The sequence below is a fragment of the Zosterops lateralis genome, assembly GCF_965231275.1.
Source record: "Zosterops lateralis genome assembly, chromosome: Z".
Classification (NCBI taxonomy): Eukaryota; Metazoa; Chordata; class Aves; order Passeriformes; family Zosteropidae; genus Zosterops; species Zosterops lateralis.
The window spans coordinates 65565570-65586832 of NC_139800.1; the positions used below are offsets into that span (position 1 = coordinate 65565570).

The window sequence follows — 21263 nt, forward strand, 5'->3', positions numbered from 1 at the left end:
AATCTGCCTTTGTGAAGTCCCTCCCATATTACACAGTGTCCCACAGCTCATTAATGGGCAATGAAATTCAGGGGGTATCATTTTAAAGATGAATGGTTCCACAAGCAATGGTGGAACTGTTCATCTCTAGGAATAGAGATCTTTTCTCTTTCTAGGGACAGATCTTCATCTCATCTCTTTTTCTCTCTCTGTTCAAGTTTCTCATAAGATCACAGCTACTTCAATATTTACTTAGCCCACCACAAATGCCTTGGCTTACATCTGCAGTCTGAACACTCTCATCTCCCCAGTGCACATTTCTCCAGGATTTAAAGGGATATTCTAGTATCTAATATCTATGACTGTCACGGTCAGTGTCTCTGGGAGTCTCCCCCCACCTTGCCCTGGCAGCAGTGACAAGTGCAGTACGGCTCAGCGTGCTGGCAACCCTTGCTGATCCCGTGAGCTCTTGGTTAAGTGTCGGCACAGCGTGATTAAGGCGAGGAATGAAGGAGGACTCTGTTGAGGGGTCTGCCACAGAAGTTTATTGGTGCCCTGAAAGAAGCGACCTCAACCTCAGGGAATCTGCCTCAGCAGAGCACAGACTGCCCTGGGACAACAGCTTTTATACAGGGAGGAGAACGGGGAAGGGTTAGGGAAGGAACCAATCGGGGTAAACCTGGGTGTGCTCTCAGGGATGAGGGACTCTCCAAGGAACCAACCCTTGGAGGGAAGGAGGGAACCTCTTGGATCCTGGCCAACCACACGATGCTCCCCTTGGAACTTTCCAGATGCAGGGAGAGGCCCTGGTGTGATTGACAGGACCCCAGAGTTATGCAATATAAGACTGACAATTAACTGTGACGAGGGGTAAACCATACAGAGATGAACTTAGGGGTACATGGAATAAACTATTAATGAACCATATTTAACAAATGAACCAAACAGATGAAACAAAACACACCACTACGTATGACAGTCCATTACCATGGCTTAGAAAAGAATTTCAGCCTCCAACTAAGGCATCTTCTAGTTATCTTTCCTTTAAGATTTAACTTCTCCTTTGCTGACTTTAATGGCTTAGTACTGTCTCTTTACATATCTTCACTCTCTCTTTTCTCTCACTCAGAGAGGATTTAATGTTTTGCAAATTTGATCTGTGCAAGGGAAGAATTAACAGCCTGCAGAGGGCATGATGGTCCTTCCCTGGGCAGTGACCTGGGGTGGTACATTCTGGCCATGCCGGGGCTGTGCCAGGACCCCGGGGGCCTCAGCTGCACCCAAACTCCAGCTGCAGGTCCTCTCTGCAGACTGAACCCCTTCCCCTTGTCGGATGACTTGGTAGTGGCAGCCAAAGTTGTCTACAGTGACGGATTCTTCAGATAGCCGCTCTGGGGTGGAGGGACCTGGATCCTGGCAGGGCTGCCCGGGTGCTGTGCTGGAGGGCTCAGCAGCAGCAGAGTGTCAGCAGCTGCTGGGCCCAATCCGGCCGGGACAGGGCAGACTCTCCTCCTCCTCCTGCCTGGCGGTCACCAGCCCCAGCCCTGACCCAGGGCCCGGCCCCCACAGCAAAGGAGAGAGCTGGGCTCCCTTGTTACCTGTTCCCATGCCGGAAGGAAAAGAGAGCTTCTTGGGATTTTCTCAGATTTTTAACCTGTGTTTTCACAGAGGCATGTAATCTTTCTAGTGGCTTTACCAGATGTCAAAATTCAAACCTAGTCCTTGATTGGTTTTGCTACAATATTCTTGAAAAAGTCACTTCTGTGCAAAACCAGCACAAGCACTCACCACCTGACAGCTTTTTAACAATTTAAAGCAAGATGAAGGTACAATTGCTGGTGAGGATAGGACTTGTACACATCTGCAGCAAAACATCAAGATTGCAGATAATGCCTTTGGAGAGTAGTAGCAGGGATACTGGTCGTGGAAAGCTGTGCATTACTTGCTGAGGTTATTCCAGCTGTGGCCACTGCAGTGGAAGGGAAGGCGCAGGGAATGAGAATTACGCTACAAAACCCTAAAGAACAGAATTCTGTCTCTGTATACACTGTCACCAGCAAGTCAGGTGTTCTGACTGAGACTTTATTTTTACTGTTAATGGTGTCTGGAGAAGAAAAAATTAAAAAAAAATCCAAAACAAACCAACCCCAAACCCCTCCCACTTCAAACCTCAAATAAAACCCATTCCCAAACAAAACAACCCAGGAACAAGAGCCCTGTACGAATATGAAGTAGCAATTCAAAGTGGTTGTGATAGATTCCTGCAATTCACCTGGGGTAAATGCAAATCCCTTAATTGGAAGTGGGAGCCCAAGAAACTAGAGATGATTTAAGGTGACACAGTTTGTGATGCAGTTTTACTAGAAATGTCACATATACCTGCTTATTCAGACCTCCCATCTGTGTTCAGTTTCTTCTCACTTGAGGCTACACTCCATAGTCTAAACATGCAAAAAATACCTTTATAATCACAGGATTGGTGAAGTTACTGAGGAGAGGGCAGGTTTTCAGCTGGATTGGTGGGACAGCTCTGTAGTGGACTGCAGATAAAATGCAGGGATGTAGAAGGAAATCTTGATTTGTTCAGTTGTCACTGAAGGGAAGGGGGCAATATGGGAAGAATTTTTTTCACAATTTTTGTAAATGAGAATTCCAGAAGGATATTTTTAGGTAAAATATAAAGGCTGGGGAACAAACAAACAAACAAACAAACAAACAAAACAAACAAACAAACAACAAACAAAAACCCAAAAAAACCAAACAAAAAAACAAAAACAAAAAACAAACAACAAAAAACAAACAAACAAACAAACAAACAAAAAACCCAAACCAAAACAAAAAAAAACCAAAACAAAAAAACAACCACACAAACTTTCATTGTGAAAAATGCTTCAGGAATTATGACTCACATTGGAAGTAACAGGCAGGTCCGTCTAACAGCATAGGGAGAAAATGTTGCTGTCTTTCATCTGGTTTCATTTTACTGGCATTTACTTACCATGAAACTTCAACATGCAGAATTAACCGCACTAATTGCCACTTTTACAAGACCGTATGTGCCATTTTCCCAAAGCAAGTGGTGTGCCTACCCATGGCAGAATTTCAGCTGAGAACTGGATGATTTCTAAGGTCTCTTTCCCACTCAAGCCATTTTGCAGTTCTATGATTTTAAATCCATAGACTGCCTTTTGGTTGTAATGATCCAAAATCCTGTCTGCTATGTGTGTATTTTCAGAAGAAGCACTGCCTCATGCCCATACACAGAACACCAACACAGCATTCTTTATGAATCAGCAGAAGCACCACTTCTGCTCATCTCAACGGCAGAGAACATCAACATATAAACAACGTCAATAGTTTGTTTAAGGAGCATGGGATGTTCTAAAGCCACTTGAGGCTTAAATATTTCAATCTGTGTAAGTGCTGCACCTCCAAGAGCAGCTGACAAGTGGCCTTGGAACAACCAGCCTGACATGTACAGTGTTTGGAGGGAAAAGTCTTTTGGATTATGTCACCTAGACCCAAGCCTTGACTTGCATGAGTTAATGTAGGAAGTACAGCAAACAATATATACAGTGTTTCACTGACATCCTGAGGAGAATGCTGGGCACCACATTGCCAAGATTCTATCCAAATCCCTATTAGCTTGCCACAGTGGAACTGGCAAAGTGGAAAACCATGTATTTCTACCCATCTCTCATTCCTTCTCATTGCAGACTGTATCTCTTAAGCACAGAGCTCAGTTTTACACCCATTCTTTGTCTTTCAGTTTAAGCCTTATACAGCAGCTGACATCATGTAAATTCACAGCTGTGTACAGCCAGCTTCCAAGATCAAAAGAAACCCTCAGTCATCCATGTGTGACAGTAATACAGTATTTGCACTGAATTCATAGGTTTACTTCAGCTAGATTTGCACTTCTAACAAGTCCAAATAGTTTGTGTTCCGGTTTTGGCTGGGATAGTTAATTTTCTTTCTAGTAAATAGTAGGGTACTGTGCTTTGAATTTAGATAAGAATGTTGAAAATGCACTGATGTTTTTGTTCCTAAAGGAAGTTTCTCAAGCCCTGCCTGGAACAGAGTTGAGGGGGGACACATAAACCAGCCAAAGGGATATTCCAGATCTTATGGCATCACACTGAGAATATACCTGTGGAGAAAGTTGGCTGGAGGCCCACGCTCAGGGATTGCCTAGGAATCAGTCAGCAAGTGGTAAGCAACTGTATTGTGAGTCACTAGTTTTGTATATTCTCTTATTATTATTATCATCATCATAATTTTCTTCTTTTCTGTTTATTCAACTTTCTTTCTCTGAATCTACAAGTTTTCTTATTTTTACTGATTGTGTCCCCCATCCCACTGGAGGGGAGCAAGTGGCTGGGTAGTACTCGGTTGCCAACTGTGGTTCAACAAAGCCACTTAAAACACTTAAAAGTGTAAAAAAATCCATCATGGCTGTTCAGCTGCTCAGTGTAGTAGGAAAAAAAAAAAGAAAATTATGCCAATTCCTTTTCATCACCCAGTGGAGTAACAAAATACTACTACTACTACTACTAGCAAAAAAAAAAAAAAAAAAAAAAAAAAAAAAAAAAAAAAAAATTGTGACTTTTCTCATTATTCTGGCTTAATTTTTACATTTCTTTTTGTATTCTTCCACAGTTACTTCCAGTGTGAATGTGTGCCATCCCAGACCTTAGCAATAGTCAGCTAAGATGCACAAGCCTTCCCTGCTACCAATGTGCTTTTTTGTATAGAGAACTGTTAGAGAAAAAAAGGGCAAAACCAGACCAAGACTTAAGTGAATTTTTTTTTCTAGAACAACTTGAAAATCAGATACCAGCTTTTCAGTTTTCAAATTAGAACTCAATATGAAAAAGTGGTACAACTATTAGAAAACAAGGGATCTTAGTAATCAGCAACAATGCCCTTTTTAAAGTAAATACTTTTGTCAAAGTCTAAAGTGAATCGGGGAGTGTAAAATATGTATGTAAATATAAATATGTATGTATATGTGTGCTGGGAATTAATCAACTTACGTCCCTTAATAATCTAATCAGGGACTAAAGAATTCATTCATTACAGGAAAGAAAGATTTTGTTTTTCTTTGTTTCTTTGTCAGAAACACAGTCTCTGCTGTGTTTGTAAGTCTTAATGAAATAAACCTTGTGAAACTGTTTTAGGTAATAGAGGGATTATGGAATTGCATTGTGTCAGAATTAGATTTTGTTTTGTGCAGTTCCTTCTAAGGTGAAAGACGGAAGAGAACAGAGAACTCTACTGGTGAACCAAGTTTTAAAGTGGTGAACCAGGTTTTAAAGTTTCTTTTTTTCCACTTATTTATCTGAAATGAAAATATCACTAAAATGAAAATGCATGGATTTTTAGAGCATTTTTTCTGATATACTGAATTACTGAAGTGTCTTAGCAACAAACTCCTTTTAAAATGAAATCATATTTCTAATACAGTGGACAGACACCTAATTTTCAGTAGTAGCCAAGAAAACAATTCCACTCTGACAAGGTGCAATCAGGAGGAAATTTTATATAACACTGCAAGTAATAAATAAATTATGCATAGCAAGACTAAATTCAGAATAAGTATACTGTGAAACAAAATACATTAGAATAATTGAAGAAAGAATTAATTACAGAGTTAGAATATAAACAGTAATGCATGTCAGGCAGAAGCAAACAACAAAATTGAAGGAAATATCATTGTGGGCCGAGTTTTGTTCAAGAGAAACAACATTTACAGGTGGGCAAATTAATCTGATCTCACAGGATGACAGTTGCAGAGAACCAGCACAAGCTTTATTCATGTTAGATCCTACCAGAAAGGATGGCATTAGATATACTGTTTGTATGTATGGCTTGAACTCTGGACAGAAGTGCATTTTACTGAGTGAACCAGCTCCCCATACATCTTCCTGATATCCTAATTGCAATTCTACGGCCGCTCAACCAAACAATATTTTCACAAACAGCAAAATCCAAATAATTTCTTTAAATCTTGAAGTGGCAGAAATTCACCAATACATAAGCCTGTAGCTGTGTGGAAATTTTCTAAGAAAGGTAATTAGCAAAACTATGCTAGGGAGGTGTTCTGCAATCCTAGAGTAAGTAAACAGCACATCTGGTAAACTGAAACTTGACAGCAGAAAATTCATCTTGGCACCACAATTTGACACCTGCATTAATTATGTTGTGAACTCTTAAAAGCTCTTCTGCACCACACCAAATTCCCTTGCACTTCCAATACGTAACCAAACACAACACGTAAGCAGTTAACTTACCATTCTGACTAAAGTCTCAACCTTAGCTACGTGACATTCTCTATAAACACATTTACAGATACAACTGTTATTCTGCATATAGGAAACTATGATGCAGGAATCTTATTTCTACATGTGATCTGAAATGAAATTAAAAGTGGGCATCTCTTCTGGTTAAATGTCAAAGTGCAAAGGGAGATGGCTGTGGAACCAGAGAGTGAATACACTTGGGTAATTTGGTATCAAGAAGGTCCTTGGAGTTTTAAATGTGTGAAGAAAGTCATGCTTTACATTAACTGACACTTCGCTTCTGATTCACAGCTTCATCCAAATCACACATCTCATCAAGAACAAAGCTGACACACAGGTGGATCCAACTTTGCAAGGCATTACAGTAGATGTAGGAAGTTATGTTTAGGTGAAGTCTACACGTCATTTTTAGTGATGCTCTTATAGCTGTTCATGAAAGCTAGACGGGAAAGACATTTGGGAGGCATCTAGTAACTTTAGAAGAGCTTGTAAGAAGAGTCCACCTAAACATTTTCTAGGTCATCCCTACAATACTAACCTCATTAAGAAAGGGAGATGTTACCTCCCTCTTCAAGGAGAGAAATAGTTGCAATAAGTCTTTTTACTGGAAGGATTTACTGCATTGAATTTAATATTGAAAATCTAAAAACTGTCTCCCAGAAGTTTACACACGGTAGACATTTTTTTAGGGGGTGTATTTGATGAAGAAATATATCTTTTCCACATCCACATACTGATGTATGATGTAATACTTCTGGAGTTAGTTGTCTAAATTTCCAGGATTAAGGACTTACACAAACATGAAATATTTAAATGCAAAACACTAGACGCCATTAGGCAAAAATTCAGTTAAAAAAAAAATAAATCCAACTTTTAACTTGCTTTTGCTGTGTCAAAATGGGTGAAGGTCTGAAACTTGGCATATAGGCATAAAATTGCCTGTAATGGCTCGATCCAATGGCCTCCTGTAAAAGAAACTATCCCAACCAGCCCTAGCTGTTTTCTTTTTTGCTGGCTCAGGTGGCGCTTGTCCAACTATGCAATGAGGAAATTCAGCATATCTATGCAGCACTAATCCTACTCCCCCATCAGGGGAGCAGGTAAAAGGTGAGCAAGGCCACTGAAAGGTCAGGTAAGAGCCAGGATTAATAGCCAGGAGCATGGAATGGAGAAGAAAACTTCTTTGAACAGCAGATGCCATTTCTTCAGTCCTAGAAATAATATGGATCATTATACTTAAGAAGAAAGAGGAGGCTAACACAGTTAGCTTTCTTGTAATATCAACTTCTATTAAGGGGATCAAGGGGATGGACTGCTATGAAGTACTCCAAAGTAGACATCAAATATTTCAGTTCTCAGATTATTAGGCAAAGGTTCTGCAGTTTTGTAGTCTACTGGTATACTTCAAAATAATGCCTCATTAATTTGTGCACAAGCTGTTCTCTCTGTGGTGCAGCTTATTGAGGAAAAAAGGAAAGTACATCCCTAAGACAACATGACTCTCTCTGAAACTGTCTCTTTTCTATCCCTCCTCCTCCTTTACCAAAGACAGTGAAGCTAACTTCCCAAAGCCATCAAAGGTACTATGTTGAAGAATACTGCAGCTTACTGACATTTACAGCATAAACTATACTTGTATTCTGGAGCCAAATCCTGCTTGAAACAATATCCCAGTCTCATCAGGAAACTGTGGCAAGGCTTTCAATTTTCAAGCTGTCATACGTGACAGCTGTGAGCATTATCAGGGGAAAATACTCTCAACAGAGAACTGCACATGAAAAATAGAAATAGATCAGTTCCCCTTTAAAGATTGCAATATTTAGTCAGAAGAGCTTACACAGAAATTAAGCAGTAACCTTAACTGTGGCACACTGCAAGAAACTAAAATGGAAGCACATTTTAAAAAGTGAACTAATTACAAATTTTGGGGAGGTCAGATCTCTGCTTTTCACATCAAGAGGACAAAGCTAGAAGACAGTCTGAAAAGAGCTTTATGAATTATTTTTCAGTATAAACTGATTTTTAAGTATAAGTTTGGTATGCAGTAGATATGATAAGCTCATTCAAGGACAAATAAAGTTCTGAGCACATGTCACAAAAAAATCTACCAAAATTGGTAGAAAGAAAGGCAGTGCATCCCAGAAGAACAGTAAATTGAGTCTTGGTTTCCTTAGCTCCTTGCTTTGTTTTGCCTTAACATAAATAATGTCTTCTTACCTGCTGTGGCAACTTCATACAAATGAAACCAAGAAGAGGTTATCTGTAGCAGCATAAATCAAATCTGACTATTGTGACTGACACCATTAACAAAATCCAAGACCAAATATACTTATTGCAACAATTTTTCATGTAATTGATTTTATATTTCTGGGATTTTTTTTTTAGTTAAGCTTATAGAATATAACTTCATATCCCCATCATAAATCAAACATCATGGATGTCTTTAAATATTCTGAAAGGCTCTTAGTGGATACTAAGTATTTTAGATAAAGAATCAGAGAAATGTAGATCTAGAAGAGATTTCAAAAGATCACCCATCTCTGCACAGGCAATATGAAATATACTACAGTCCATCCCTATGAGATGTTTCATAAACCTCTTCTTAAAACTTCTATAATGGAAATTTAACAACTCCCATGGGAAGCATATTTTAGTGTATCACTACCCTTATAGTTGGAAAGTTTCTCTCGCCTGTCTTTGCTACAAATATAGGTTTACTTAAGTGGATACTAAGAGAAACTTTCCAGTTATAATGATCATGAAGTATCCCCAAGTCTATATTAAGAAGCCACTGTAATTTTCAAAGACATTCTGGTGTTTGATACGCATAAAATTATTTATAGTTTCACGTTATCTTCTGATTAAAAAACTGATTTCAGTCCTTTTTCAGTAACTGAAACCAGAATTTCTTTTCTGAGACTGAGTTTACCTTTAATTCTTAAACTGACAGAACAAATATGTAATGCTGTTGTTAAAAAACTATTCTGGATTATGTAGTATATTTTTGTATTAGTTGTTAAAAGCCCAGCACAAAATAATGATTAAAAAAAAATCAAAACATTTACAACTAAAGTGGTCTTTCATTTAAAACTCAAGGATGGGGTTCTGTATTCTACTCCAGCAGGAAATCCTGACTTTAAACAAATGACATAATCTGTTTCTATTTAATCTTTAAAAGGACACTCATATTCATTCATATTAGAAGTTTAATGAAGATACTGTATGCAAAATATTTCAAATGCCAACATGAGGAGTGCTGCTTCTTAACAGGTTCACAAGGTGATAGAGGAACATTGCATGTCTCTAAATAAATCTGACAGGAAGCAAAGAACAAAAGAGCAAGTAAGATACCACTTCTGCCAAGCAGGTATTTTTGGTACTGGCTTTTATATAAATTTACTTCTGTATGCTTCTTGATTGTGTTCCTAAATCAGTGCATGACTTAAAATGAATTAAATGGATTCATTTCAGTATCAGAAGTACAAAAGCCACAGAAGTGATATACTCTGCAACTGTGTCAAAGCTACCATAAAGGTATATTGCTCTATTTCAGGGCTTCCTGAAATCAGGGCATTCTAACATACCAGTTATTTAGAAAGCTACCTTTAGAACAGTCCAGTTGAGATATAATGAAACTGTTACAACCATTTCATGTCATGGTTTGTTCAAACATGCACAGAATAGTTAATGTTCTGCTCTCTCGTGTTTCTACTTTGAAGTAATCCTTATCTAAATTCAGACTATATTTTTAAAGCACAAATCTGTTTTTATTCAGCATTGTTCTAGCACTATCTGTATTTGCATCAAAAAGGCTGGAGGCAGAAAATGTCATGTTTTGCATAAAATCCTTTTTCTACTATGATAATAAATTTCTTGGTGCTATGGGATTCTTGCGATATTTTTCCCTTCATAATTTTTTAAAAAATAAATTAAAAAAAAGCACAGAGAGCACAAATAGAAGCAAAGTTTCATCTTATAGTCACTATCTCACATTCTACATTATATCCCCAATCAGAAAATTATTTGTTTTACAAATATTATTTGTATAGATACAATATTGTTTCAGGCTTGCAGTCATGAGAACAATTATACTGCGTGGCTACTGGAAATACCCTGCCTTTAGCCTTGTTATGCACCTGAGATGTGTGAAACTGTCTCAATTACAAATATATTACAGAAGACCTAGGGCCTGATTCTGCAAATGTTAAAAGCATCCTACAACAGCCATTTGCCAGCGATAAGGAAGAACATATATTGGAGGTGTAGGATTATCCCAAATCAGGCCTTAAGTGTTAAGTGCATACAACCACATTATATGGTGACGTCTCAAAGTAAAATCCTGTATTTTTATGTAATGCAGAAGTAACACACACAACTTACATATAGTAATAATTTATTCTGAAATGATCATTTTAGTCTCTGTTGAGACATCACCCACGTCTCATTAATAAAAGAGCAGCCATCTCACCTCAAATACCAGAATATACAACAAGTTACAGCATAGCAAAAAAATTCTACCTACTTTAAGATAAAATCCAATTCAGGTAAAATAATTTTGTTCAAGGTTTTACAGTTACACAGGTTTTTTTTTGGTTTTTTTTTTTCTTTTTCTTTTTCAGAGCACGAAGAAAGTGTAAATTGTTACACCATAACTATCTATGCACATTATGTGACCACAGAAATGTTAATCATTACTTCATAAAATGAACCATCAGTTCCATTCATGCAGAAAAGCAGGCTAGGAAAGCTTGTTCAGCAGAAACCATATTACTGTGAATTTCACAGCCACATGATTAATTATTGGGTTAGATGAACTCACAAATACGAAACATGAGTATATTTTTTTGCATAAATAATACCAATTCTTCCCTGATGTAGCTTAATTGGTCTGTAATCTAGAAATTATTGGTAAAGCAATATGACTGCATCATTTCTATCTGTGCTATTCTATGATTTCAATGACAAGCAATATTCAAAGGATAATGGGATGGGATGCATGTCAAACATGGGAATACATGTTAAACATACTGTACAAATACACTTGCGTTAGCAATTTTATTCCAAACTGTCAATCAGGTATTCCTGCAAAATATCACCAGTGGAGACAAAGTATACTATCAAATATGGCTTCCAGAACAAGGACCATCTAACAAGAATCAAAGCTATTTACAACAAATAAAAATTACCAAAAAAAACCAAAAAACAAACAAAAATCCACCAAAACAACAACAAAAAAATCCCCATTTTTTTTGTTTCATTTGAAACAAAGTTTCTAAGTAGCTGCTGTATATAATACATCAGTTTTGTGTTGGTTTTTTTTTTTTTTTTTTGTTGCACTTAAACAGAAGTTACCAGGTAAGAGCCAGAGTGACGTTTAGGGCTTTGTGTTCCAGTGGAGTCAGTGTTTTCAGACTTGGTGTCACGTTTCTTGGTGCTGTTATTCACCGGGGTTGGTATCTGTGAGGGCCGAGCAGAACTATTGTCCACGCTGCTCTTCCTGCGGCTTGGGTTGTAGTTGAAAGGAGTCACTCTTGCTGCCACAGCACCGATGGGGGAGCTGTGCTTGCTTGAGCTACTGGAACTGAATGGAGTACGCTCACTTACAGTACTTTCATTAATTTCTGGTGCAGGAATGGGGTTATTCTGCAGAGGCTTTGTTTCAGTGCCTTTCTTGTCTGGACTGTCTATCTGAAAGAAAGAGTTCAGACGGTTTTCTAAGCCAATGGTACGAACAGGAACACTTCCATTCCCTGGGGTTTGCTTTTCTTGAATCTCTTTAGGATCTTTACCATTCACACCCCCTTTCTCTGAAACACTGTCAATTACAGGGGGAGTATTTCCAGTTGGGGACCTTCCAGATCGAGGGTTGTTAATTGGGCAGTCCTCTATCCTCACCCACACGTCCTCTGTCTTAGAGACAGCTGGAGCCATCTGATAGATGAGGGTTTTGGAATCAGAGCCATTTGTGGCACCTGAAGAATGCTGAGGATCATTCATTATCTGAGGAATTTCATTTTCTTTTATTTTTCTCCAAGTACCTTTTGCTGGTGCTTGGCTTTCTTTACTTTGCTTGTGTCCAGGAAGAGAACCTCCATGCTGCTTTTCATCTTCACTTTTTGCCTTTTCACTGGATTCTGAAGAAGCTGACAGGATTGAGGAGGAACTTCCAGTTCTTCGCCAAGTGCTTACACGAGGAAGTGATGAGGAATGCTTACTGTGCTCACGCTTCCATGTTCCTGATCTGTTGATCAGCAGCCTAGATGGACTCTCAGAATGGGAACGAGCTATGTCATGACGCTTTGCTGGTCTTCCATCATATTCTATAGTAGGGCTCTGATTAGGGGCTAATTTTCGCCAACCACTACTCTGGGCAGGTGAGTGAGTGGATAATGACATATCAGGAAGAGAAGGACTTAAAACTGGGGTCTGCAGTTGGGACCTTGTGGGAGAATCTGGCCTGGAAGGCGACAGAGATTCAAATGAAGCTGACTCTTCTAATTTCCGTCTCAGAGTTGGGCTCGGAGCCTCTTTAATAAAAGTTGACTGACGAACAAGAACAGGTCTCTCAGATCTGTCAGATTCACTTCCACTAGACTTTGCAGATGACATTCTGGACAGGTCAGTCTTTTTGTTTGATCCACCAGTGCTGAGAGTTTGGTTTAACCCCTTTGAAGCAGATTCACTTCGTGGAATGCTACTGGTACTCTTAGGCAAGGCAGTTTGCTTTGAAAGGTTTTGCTGGCTCATCTGCCTGCCTGGTGGTGTGTATGACATTCTACCTGAACTTGAGGATTTAGTTGAAGCTGTGCTAGGAGATGATGTTCTTGGCAACTGTGACAGTTTGTTGGGAGGACTGATACCATTTCTTCCCGGGGAAATGGAGTTTCGTCCAGGAGATTGCAGAGGCCTACTTAATGGCTGCTGTTGAGGTCTAGAAGGAGTGGAGTCTCTAGATCCTGATCTAGAAGGTCCTTTACTTGATCCACTGTGGTTCAGTGTTGATGGCTGCCTAGTCACAGGAGCTGGCTCAGGTTTCACTGATGATTTGGCTCCTCTTGGAGAACTAGTCAAACTTTGGCCTTCACTGGGACTCTTGGAGTTCATGTTTTTGATTGGGGGTCCTTTTTTGGAAACAGGACTAGTACTTGAAGAACTATTTCGAACTCCTGGGATATGGATCATTGTTCTACCACGTGAAATTGAAGGCACACTTGTCTGTTGTGGTTGCTTCAAACTTGAAACTTCTGAATTGGAGCGTGCTTTTCCTGTGATCATACTTTTATACACTTTCTTCCCTCCTTTGATTCCCCTGCTTTCTGATTCTACTTTTTTAGACTCCAGTGTACTCTTCTCTCCTGGCTTAATAATTCTTGGACCTTTATTACTAGTGAAAGGTTTTTCTTCTTGGTCTGGGGTAAGATGAAATGGTGACCCTAGAGAAATACCAGATTTTAATGAAAGGATAGAGTCGGAGTCTGATGAAGCTTGTCTAGACAGTGATGCAGCAGCTGCAGCTTGATGCAAGCTACTAACTATAGAATTTGCACCTTCTTGTATAGCTTTCCAGTCAAAGTTCTCTGAATCAGGTGAAAAACCATGTTCTGAATCTGGCCTCTGTATCTCTCTCAAATCCAGTGTTAAATCTTCTGCTAGTATACCACCTGTGTTTCTGGAACTATTTTTTTCACCATCACTCTTCATTCTTGAGGGCTTTTTCTTTTTAGGCATAGCAGAACTAATGCATTCCTGCAGAAGATCATCTTCTGAGTCAATACTAAGAGAACTCAGAGAGCTGTTTCTAGAGAAGCACACAGGAGTATCTTCAACATGAAATGATTTAGGTGCATAACCAGAAGTCTGTGGTCTGTTGGATTCCACCTGAGGCTCGGGAGCCTCAGGACATTTTGCAGGTTCCCCTTCTTTGTTGTTATTGTTTTCTTGATCAATATCACTGAGGGAGCTAAGGGACGAATTGCGAGAAAAACAAACAGGTGTGTTTTCAATAGCAAAATTCTGCATTTTCTCATCTGTAGCTGCTCCTCTGTCTGGAATATTTTTAGCTGACTGAGAGAAAGTTTTTGTCTGGCTTCTACCCACTGGATGTTTTTGACAAACTTGTGTCCTGTTACTTTGTTGTGAATTTGAAGATTGTTCTGCATTAGAGCAATCTTTACTTTCAGTTCCCTCTCCTTCTTTTCCTTTTCTTAATTCTGCCTTCTCCCTTGAAAGGTCAACATCATCATCATCAAAATCTAAAGAACTCAGGGAATCATTCCGTGAAAAACAGTAAGGAGTCCCCTCAATAGGTGTGTAATGATGAGGGGAATCAAATGCAAAGCTTCCTCTTACACGCTCTTCATTATTTGGCAATTTGTCATGAAAATCTCTTGAATTATTTTTAAGGTTCTGTTTCTTTGCATCTCTGTTCTCTGGATAGCCTCTTTCATTACTAGCATTGCTTTTAGCCTCTGTGCTTTTTCGGACACGTGCTCTGTATTCATTGTTTTGGGAAACAGGCTTTACTGGTGATGTTGGCTTCTTTTTCTCACCTTCTGGCTGGTTTTTATTACTTGGGGCTGAAGAAGCCTGTTGAATTTGATCCATTATCTTCTTCACTCTGAAAGGTTTGTGACTTTTTCCTTTTGGCATAGCTGAGTTAATGCACTCAGCTAAAATATCACCCTCTTCTGTTTTGTCGTCATCCAGGCCAAGGGGAGTCACAGCTGAGCTTTTTGCTCTCTGAGAATCGTCAGTACTTCTGCCTTCCGTAGGAATGGTGTCCCGCTTTTCAAACTCGCCTGACTCTGCTCCCACACCAACATTGTCTGCATTAGCCAACTCGCTTGGGGGGGATTCTATTGTCAGGTCACTCAAAGATGTGGCTGTTGAAAAATTTATTGGTGTACCCTCAACACAATATACCCGTGGCATATCATCTCCCGGTGTAAAAGTCACATGCCTTTGTGATTGCATTCTGCTTTGTGAAGGCAAAAGTTTGTAAACTGGCAACTGGCTGGGCTTTCTGGCTACAGGAGGAGGTATTTTTGGAGCAGATGCTTGAGAAGGCTTTTTGGCTTTACGTGAAGACTTTGTTGGCATTGCAGAAATAATACATGCTTCCAGTATTTCAATATCATCATCAGAATCATCCAGAATGTCTTTTTCTGCTTCAGCTGGCTTCTCTGCTTTCTTCTCCTGGTTATCCTTTGTATCATCTGACTGTTCAGGTTCTGCTTCGTTTCCATGCTCGTTTTCATGAACTGGAGGCATAATTCTTAACTCTGCATCTTTCTGTATAAATGGCTCATCAAGGCTCAGAGCACTCAGGCTAGAAGAGCAAGAAAACCCATCTGGTGTGCTTTCTGTGGCAAAATGTAATAGTGTATCAGCATCTGGCAGTACTTGAACTCTTTGAACAGCTGCATTTACTGCTGCCTGTCTAGGACCAGGCTCTCTCTTCTCTGTAGTGGCTGCTTTTCCTTTAGGTATCTCTCTTTTTACTTGAACTCCCTGAGCAGGTGGTGGTGTTTTGCTTCTGCTTGGAGGCATTGTTTGTCCAGGGCTGTCTGGAAGGTCACTGGGACTTATAATACCACTTACTATTCCACTGCAAGGCTCACTTTGAACTGAGCTAGCAATTGAACGGCTTTCAAAACTATCCAGGGAACTTACAGAAGTACATCTGCTGAACATGAGTGGTGTCTCCTGTACATAATGTTCTGGTGGACTTTTAGGAGTTTGGGCACCACTCTTTGAGGGAGATTTGGCACCTGAAGAAAACTCAACAGCTTTATGTCTGGAGGAATCAGAAGGAGACAAGCTAGAAGTCTGAAGTCTGGTGGATTTTGTTCTGATGTGTTGTGCTGTTGATGTGATTTCACTGGCTGCACCTTCTGTAGGTATAGCCCCGTTGTTCTCCTTCAGTTCTGCAATCTGCAGTGTGGTATTGGCATCTGTGCCACGTGTGGATTGATCACGTCCTATTTCATCTTCAGCTGATGACAAGGATGACAAAGAGCTACACCTTGAAAAACATATTGGCGTATCTTCCACACAATAAGTTTGTATAGTTTCCTGATTAATAGAGGGAGTCTTACAGGAGGCGTTCTTCTGTGCATGACCACTTCTGCTCTGTGCAGATCCTGGATGAAGCTGGTTTTGTCTCTTTGAACCAGCTGTAGGGGCTGATGTGCTCCCATTGCTTGGGGGAATATGGTCAGTTTTATTGAGTTGCACTGAAGAAGTCTTTGAAAAAGTAAAAGATGGCTTCTGAGATGATGCTGGAACTTCTGTTGAATATTTTAAACTATAATCAATAGGCTGATCAACATTATGTTCCTCTTCATTGTACTTTATGCTGTAATTGGTAGGTCTGTCTTCCTCTTCATGTTGTTCCTCCTCAGAATAACGTTCACTGTAGTTGGTTGGCTTATCATCATCATAATCATCAACCTGACACAAGGACTGGTTTACTTTCTGATTCATTCCAAGAGTTGGGCCTACTCTGTTCTGATCTGAGCCACTGGATCCTCTTGATCTAAAGGAAGAGACACACTCCTGCTGTCCAAAAGGTGTCTGATATTTCATGTGTTTGTCATCTCCACTTTCATTGTACACAGAGTAGGTTGCGTTTTGGTTCCTCGACTGTCTTTGCTCATTTTGTTTCATTTCATCATCTATTATATGCTTAGGCCTTGTCCATCTTTCATTCTGGGAGGGACTTTGCCTTCCAGAATTTAACTGCTCATCTGAGTATTTAAGACTATAATTAATAGGAGTGTCTAGTTCTCCATCATTGTCATCCATGTGATTTGCACTATGAATCTTGTGTGCCAAGTCAGCTGGATATTGGCCATAACTGCAGAATTTACTTTCATCATCTTCAGAGTAAGACTCAATGGAAGGTTTCATTTGGCCTCTTTTACCATAGCCATCACTGCTGCTGACACTATTTAAACTATCATTTGAAGCTCTTTTGTATTCCATTTTTGTGTAAGGCACAGGACATGTCCTGTTTGAGTTCTCAGATTTTGGAAAGTACGTATTTGAGTGAGTATGGGCAGAGGCTGATCTCCTCTGGGCATTTCTGTCTTCTGTCAAACAGTGTATTTCAGAAGAGGAACCAGAACCTCTGTCTTCCTGTGGAATGTGCATGCTTGTTACTTCTTCCATAACTTTGGCAATCTGAGCTGCAGCAGTAGAAATCTGCATTCCTATTCTCTTAGAGGAACTCCCAGTATTCTCTGCAGGTTGATGATAGGTATTTAAACCTACTGTTCGATCCCTTTCAACACTCCTGTCTTTCTCAGACCGAGAATTTTCTGCATTTCCCCTACTGGAAGTGGAGCCAGGCAATACTGTAGTATTTACATATGGTGAGAGCACAGTCATATTGCCAGCATTAAAGTTCTCTGACCTGCACACCCCATCATCGTGGCGGCTGGCGTCCAGGACATACTCACTGTATATATTTTGCTTATGTCTCTGCTTATTGCGGTGAGATGCTTTTGGGCTTAAGTTATCAATGTTGTCAAAAGTCTCTGATAAATGTTGAGCATCTAATTCTGCTTCCAGTGCCTTTTGCTTTCTGACATGGAGGGATGGGAGGCTTGATCCTGGAGACATAATGTTGGCATCCTTGTACTTTGCTGGCCTGTTTGCCATGAGGTTCCGTAGAGCTGCAGCACTACCCATGGCTATCATTTTGTGTTTTGAGTGAATCAGGTTTTTCAGCATGCTCACGGCTCCCATGTCCCACAGGGCCTCCTGATCCTTTGCATTTCGAGCAGAGAGATTCCACAGGGTCCCACACGCATTACTAACTATTGTCAAACTGTGTGACTTCAAATGTTGTAATAAGGTTTGTAAGCAGCTGTTCTCTCGCAGGATTTGCCTGGTGTTGAGTAATTGAAAACAAACATCTGTAAGTGGCATTTCAAAAGGGTAAGAGACAAAGCAAAACAGAAAGCTATTATTTTGGAAACAGGTTTTGTCCTTACAAAGGATAATTAAGAATTCTCCAGTGCAAATAACCTGTATTTCCACTAGCTTTTACCTGAATGCTAACCAAGTCCTATTACAAATATGCATAGTTAGCTTTTAGTACAGTTCATCATTAATAATCAGCAGCTCTTAATCTATTTGCATATTCCTGTAATATAAGTGAAATCAACACCTTATCAAGTGTATTACAAATTAGCTGGGTTTAGTTACTGTACTTAAAACATCCATTCATATTCAGGCTTGGTCATAGAAATTGTCTATTTGATATACATATGGAAATGCTAAAAATTGTCAGAGGTGTTACCTACCTATGATCCTCATTAGTAGCAATTAGGCTAGAAACATTTCTTAATATTCCTCCTCCACTTTCTATGATGGCTAAAGTGTTTGTTTGGCTTCGGTATGTCAGTGTGCCGACCAGAAATGCAAGAGCACCATCAACAGCACATATGTCAGCTTTGTTCCCAGTGCAGTGTGCTGACAAATTCCATAAGGCACTCAGAACGCTTTTCAGGGTGGATTCCTAGGAAAACAGCAACATGACAGGAGAAGTTTTCAGCTATTGACCTGAAGCTCTCAGAAACACATCAAGTTAGCTTCAAGGAGCTGTATACATTCCAATTCTGCTCTGTGGGGTGGTAAGCTGGGTACAGGCAGCAGTGCATACATGTTTTCTTCACTTTGTTCCTTCCTTCAGCCATAGATTTGGTACTGCCTGCCCCAGAGATAGCAGAAATATGAGCCTCAATACTTGTTTGCTGCCGCAATGATAGAAAGAGCTTGAACATCAGTTGTCAGGAGTCTCTGGGATAGAATATACTCCTATCTTCACATACCAAAGTGGTTGATATCTAGTAACTATCGGAAAAGAGCTTTTATTAACTGAAAAAAATTATAAAAAAGGCTATTTTAACAGCACAGCTCATGCAATTGAAAAGCAAAAGAGGTCAATCCTCAAAAATAAAATCATATCCATGCTACTTGTGAGGTGCCATTGCTCCATTGTGGTTTTCTGCTATGTTAAATCAAACTTTTCTTCAAAGCAAATTATCTGAACCACATCAACTGTTTGACCAACTGCTGTTATCAAAAATGGTCAAACAATATTAGTGTTTAGAGTAAAATAAGTTCAATCTCTCTAAAATTCAATTTAATCACTTATAGAAGATACCTTCTTAACTTCTAAAGCACATTCCATCAACGCTTTCACACTTCCAACTTCTCTGAGAGTCTTTTTACTGTTTACGTCTGCTCGCCAGGACAAGTTCCTCAACACACTTGCAATGACCTGCAAAATGTGAAAGAAAAATAACATATTTCAAGATAGGTACTTTTTAATCAAGTTAAAAGACTTTCCTCCCGGACTTACCAAATGCTATGATTAATTAACAGTGGTCATGTTCAGTTACTGAACTAAAATTTGCTGACATCTTTTTGTTGTATTGTCTGCTAGACTGGTCTAAAGTTTCAGCATCAACTTTGATCAAAGGTACCGGCTTTTGTGTGCTGGTACTTAAAATAGAGATTTGAAATCAGGTTCCCTGCTTCCCACCCCAATAGAACATTCGTAGATAGATGTTCTTCTCTACTCTTATGTCTGTTCTAGAGTTATGTCATCTCAAGGAAGAGACTTAGAAGATATTTTTCTCAGCTTTTCCACTTAGAAAATCGAACAGTATCACTTGCCTATCTCTCAGATGGTATGATTATTTTGATGTTTATAAAGCTCTTTAAAGTCTTTTTAAAATACATTGTGCCTTTTACAAGCAGAATACTTATCTCCAGAAGATGTCCTCGTACTTGGCAGCAGTTAGACTGAGACAGGTTGTCACTGTAGTGGGCAGCCATTACATATTAAACTCCATCCATTCATTAACAGTTGTAAGCATGCATATCCCTCATGAAATGAATTTGATAGAAAACTTCTGCTTATGGATCTTCCCATTGTCACAGAAGTGCATAAACTTTACAGGTTACAGTATGTTCCCTTGCTCACCTCCCCCAGTGGAGTGTAGGGAGCGCCAGTGGCCCATGGAAGGACCTGGGAACACCTTACCCTGGCTGCTCCCACCAGTCCATCAGAGCCCACCTCAAAACAGCCAGAGGAACACAGGAGCCCAAAGCCAGGTGGGAACTGTGCCCTGTCTAGGCTCTTCCCAGGACTCTCCCAGGTGACCCACTGGCCCAGCTGTGATGCTCAGGGGGAGTCTAACGGAGCATCTCTCTGCCCCTTTTGGACTGGGGATGTGGTACACTTGGTGGGATCCAGGGGAAGGAGCATTCTGGAACTGCAAAACACTTATTGCGGGATGGCAGGAAACCAAAGGATGGGCAAGAAAGTTTCAAAGACAGGAAAACGGATGGAGGTGATCTTTGAGCACAAGAAAGCACAGGGGACAGAAAGGCACAGCGACATCTGAACAGCTGACTGACTGATACAGTTGTGTGGACATGCCTTTTGAGTACATTCAATCCCATATTTTTACTAAATCCCATTTATAACTTGTCCTGAGTGGAGGGCTTCCTGCTTCCGGTGTGTGTGTGGTGTCTAGGTGCCAGTGACTGGAGACATCCTGAAGGTCACAGGGCCCATAGAGCTGTGACTCTCTTTTCAAGAATATTCAATACCTGTCCTAATACCGCATCACAGAGTTTATCCCATAACCGTTATTGTAATTCTAATATTGTCCTCAAATGTAACTAGTCCTCCTGTTAGGAAGAGAATATTTCATTAACAGCATTTTAAGAGATAAGCTCAATTTGATTTGAAATTGTTCTTTTATCTGGTGATTCACTCAGACTGCAAGGAAAACGGGTTTTCTTTTAAAGAGATGTTCCACTTTGTATGCAATAAGTGTTAACTGAAGTTGATTATAATTTTATATTTAATAATTTTACAAGTTCCAACAGTTCTGCTCTCTCAACTCTGAGGATTACCCTAAGCACTTCCTAAAGGCTTTATTTCCAGGCTGTTTTCCT

General features: G+C 39.7%; 1 protein-coding gene across 1 annotated transcript in view; it reads right to left on the minus strand.

Moving 5' to 3' along the window:
• Positions 1-10846: 10846 nt before the first annotated feature.
• APC (APC regulator of WNT signaling pathway) overlaps positions 10847-21263 on the minus strand; it is a 67195-nt gene continuing 56778 nt past the window's right edge. The window contains exons 14-16 of the mRNA XM_083883893.1: positions 19456-19572; positions 18593-18807; positions 10847-18174 (exon numbers count right to left, since the gene is read on the minus strand). Of these exons, the coding sequence (XP_083740019.1) occupies positions 11619-18174; positions 18593-18807; positions 19456-19572 (6888 nt within the window). The 3' untranslated portion in view covers positions 10847-11618. The remainder of the gene's footprint in view (positions 18175-18592; positions 18808-19455; positions 19573-21263) is intronic.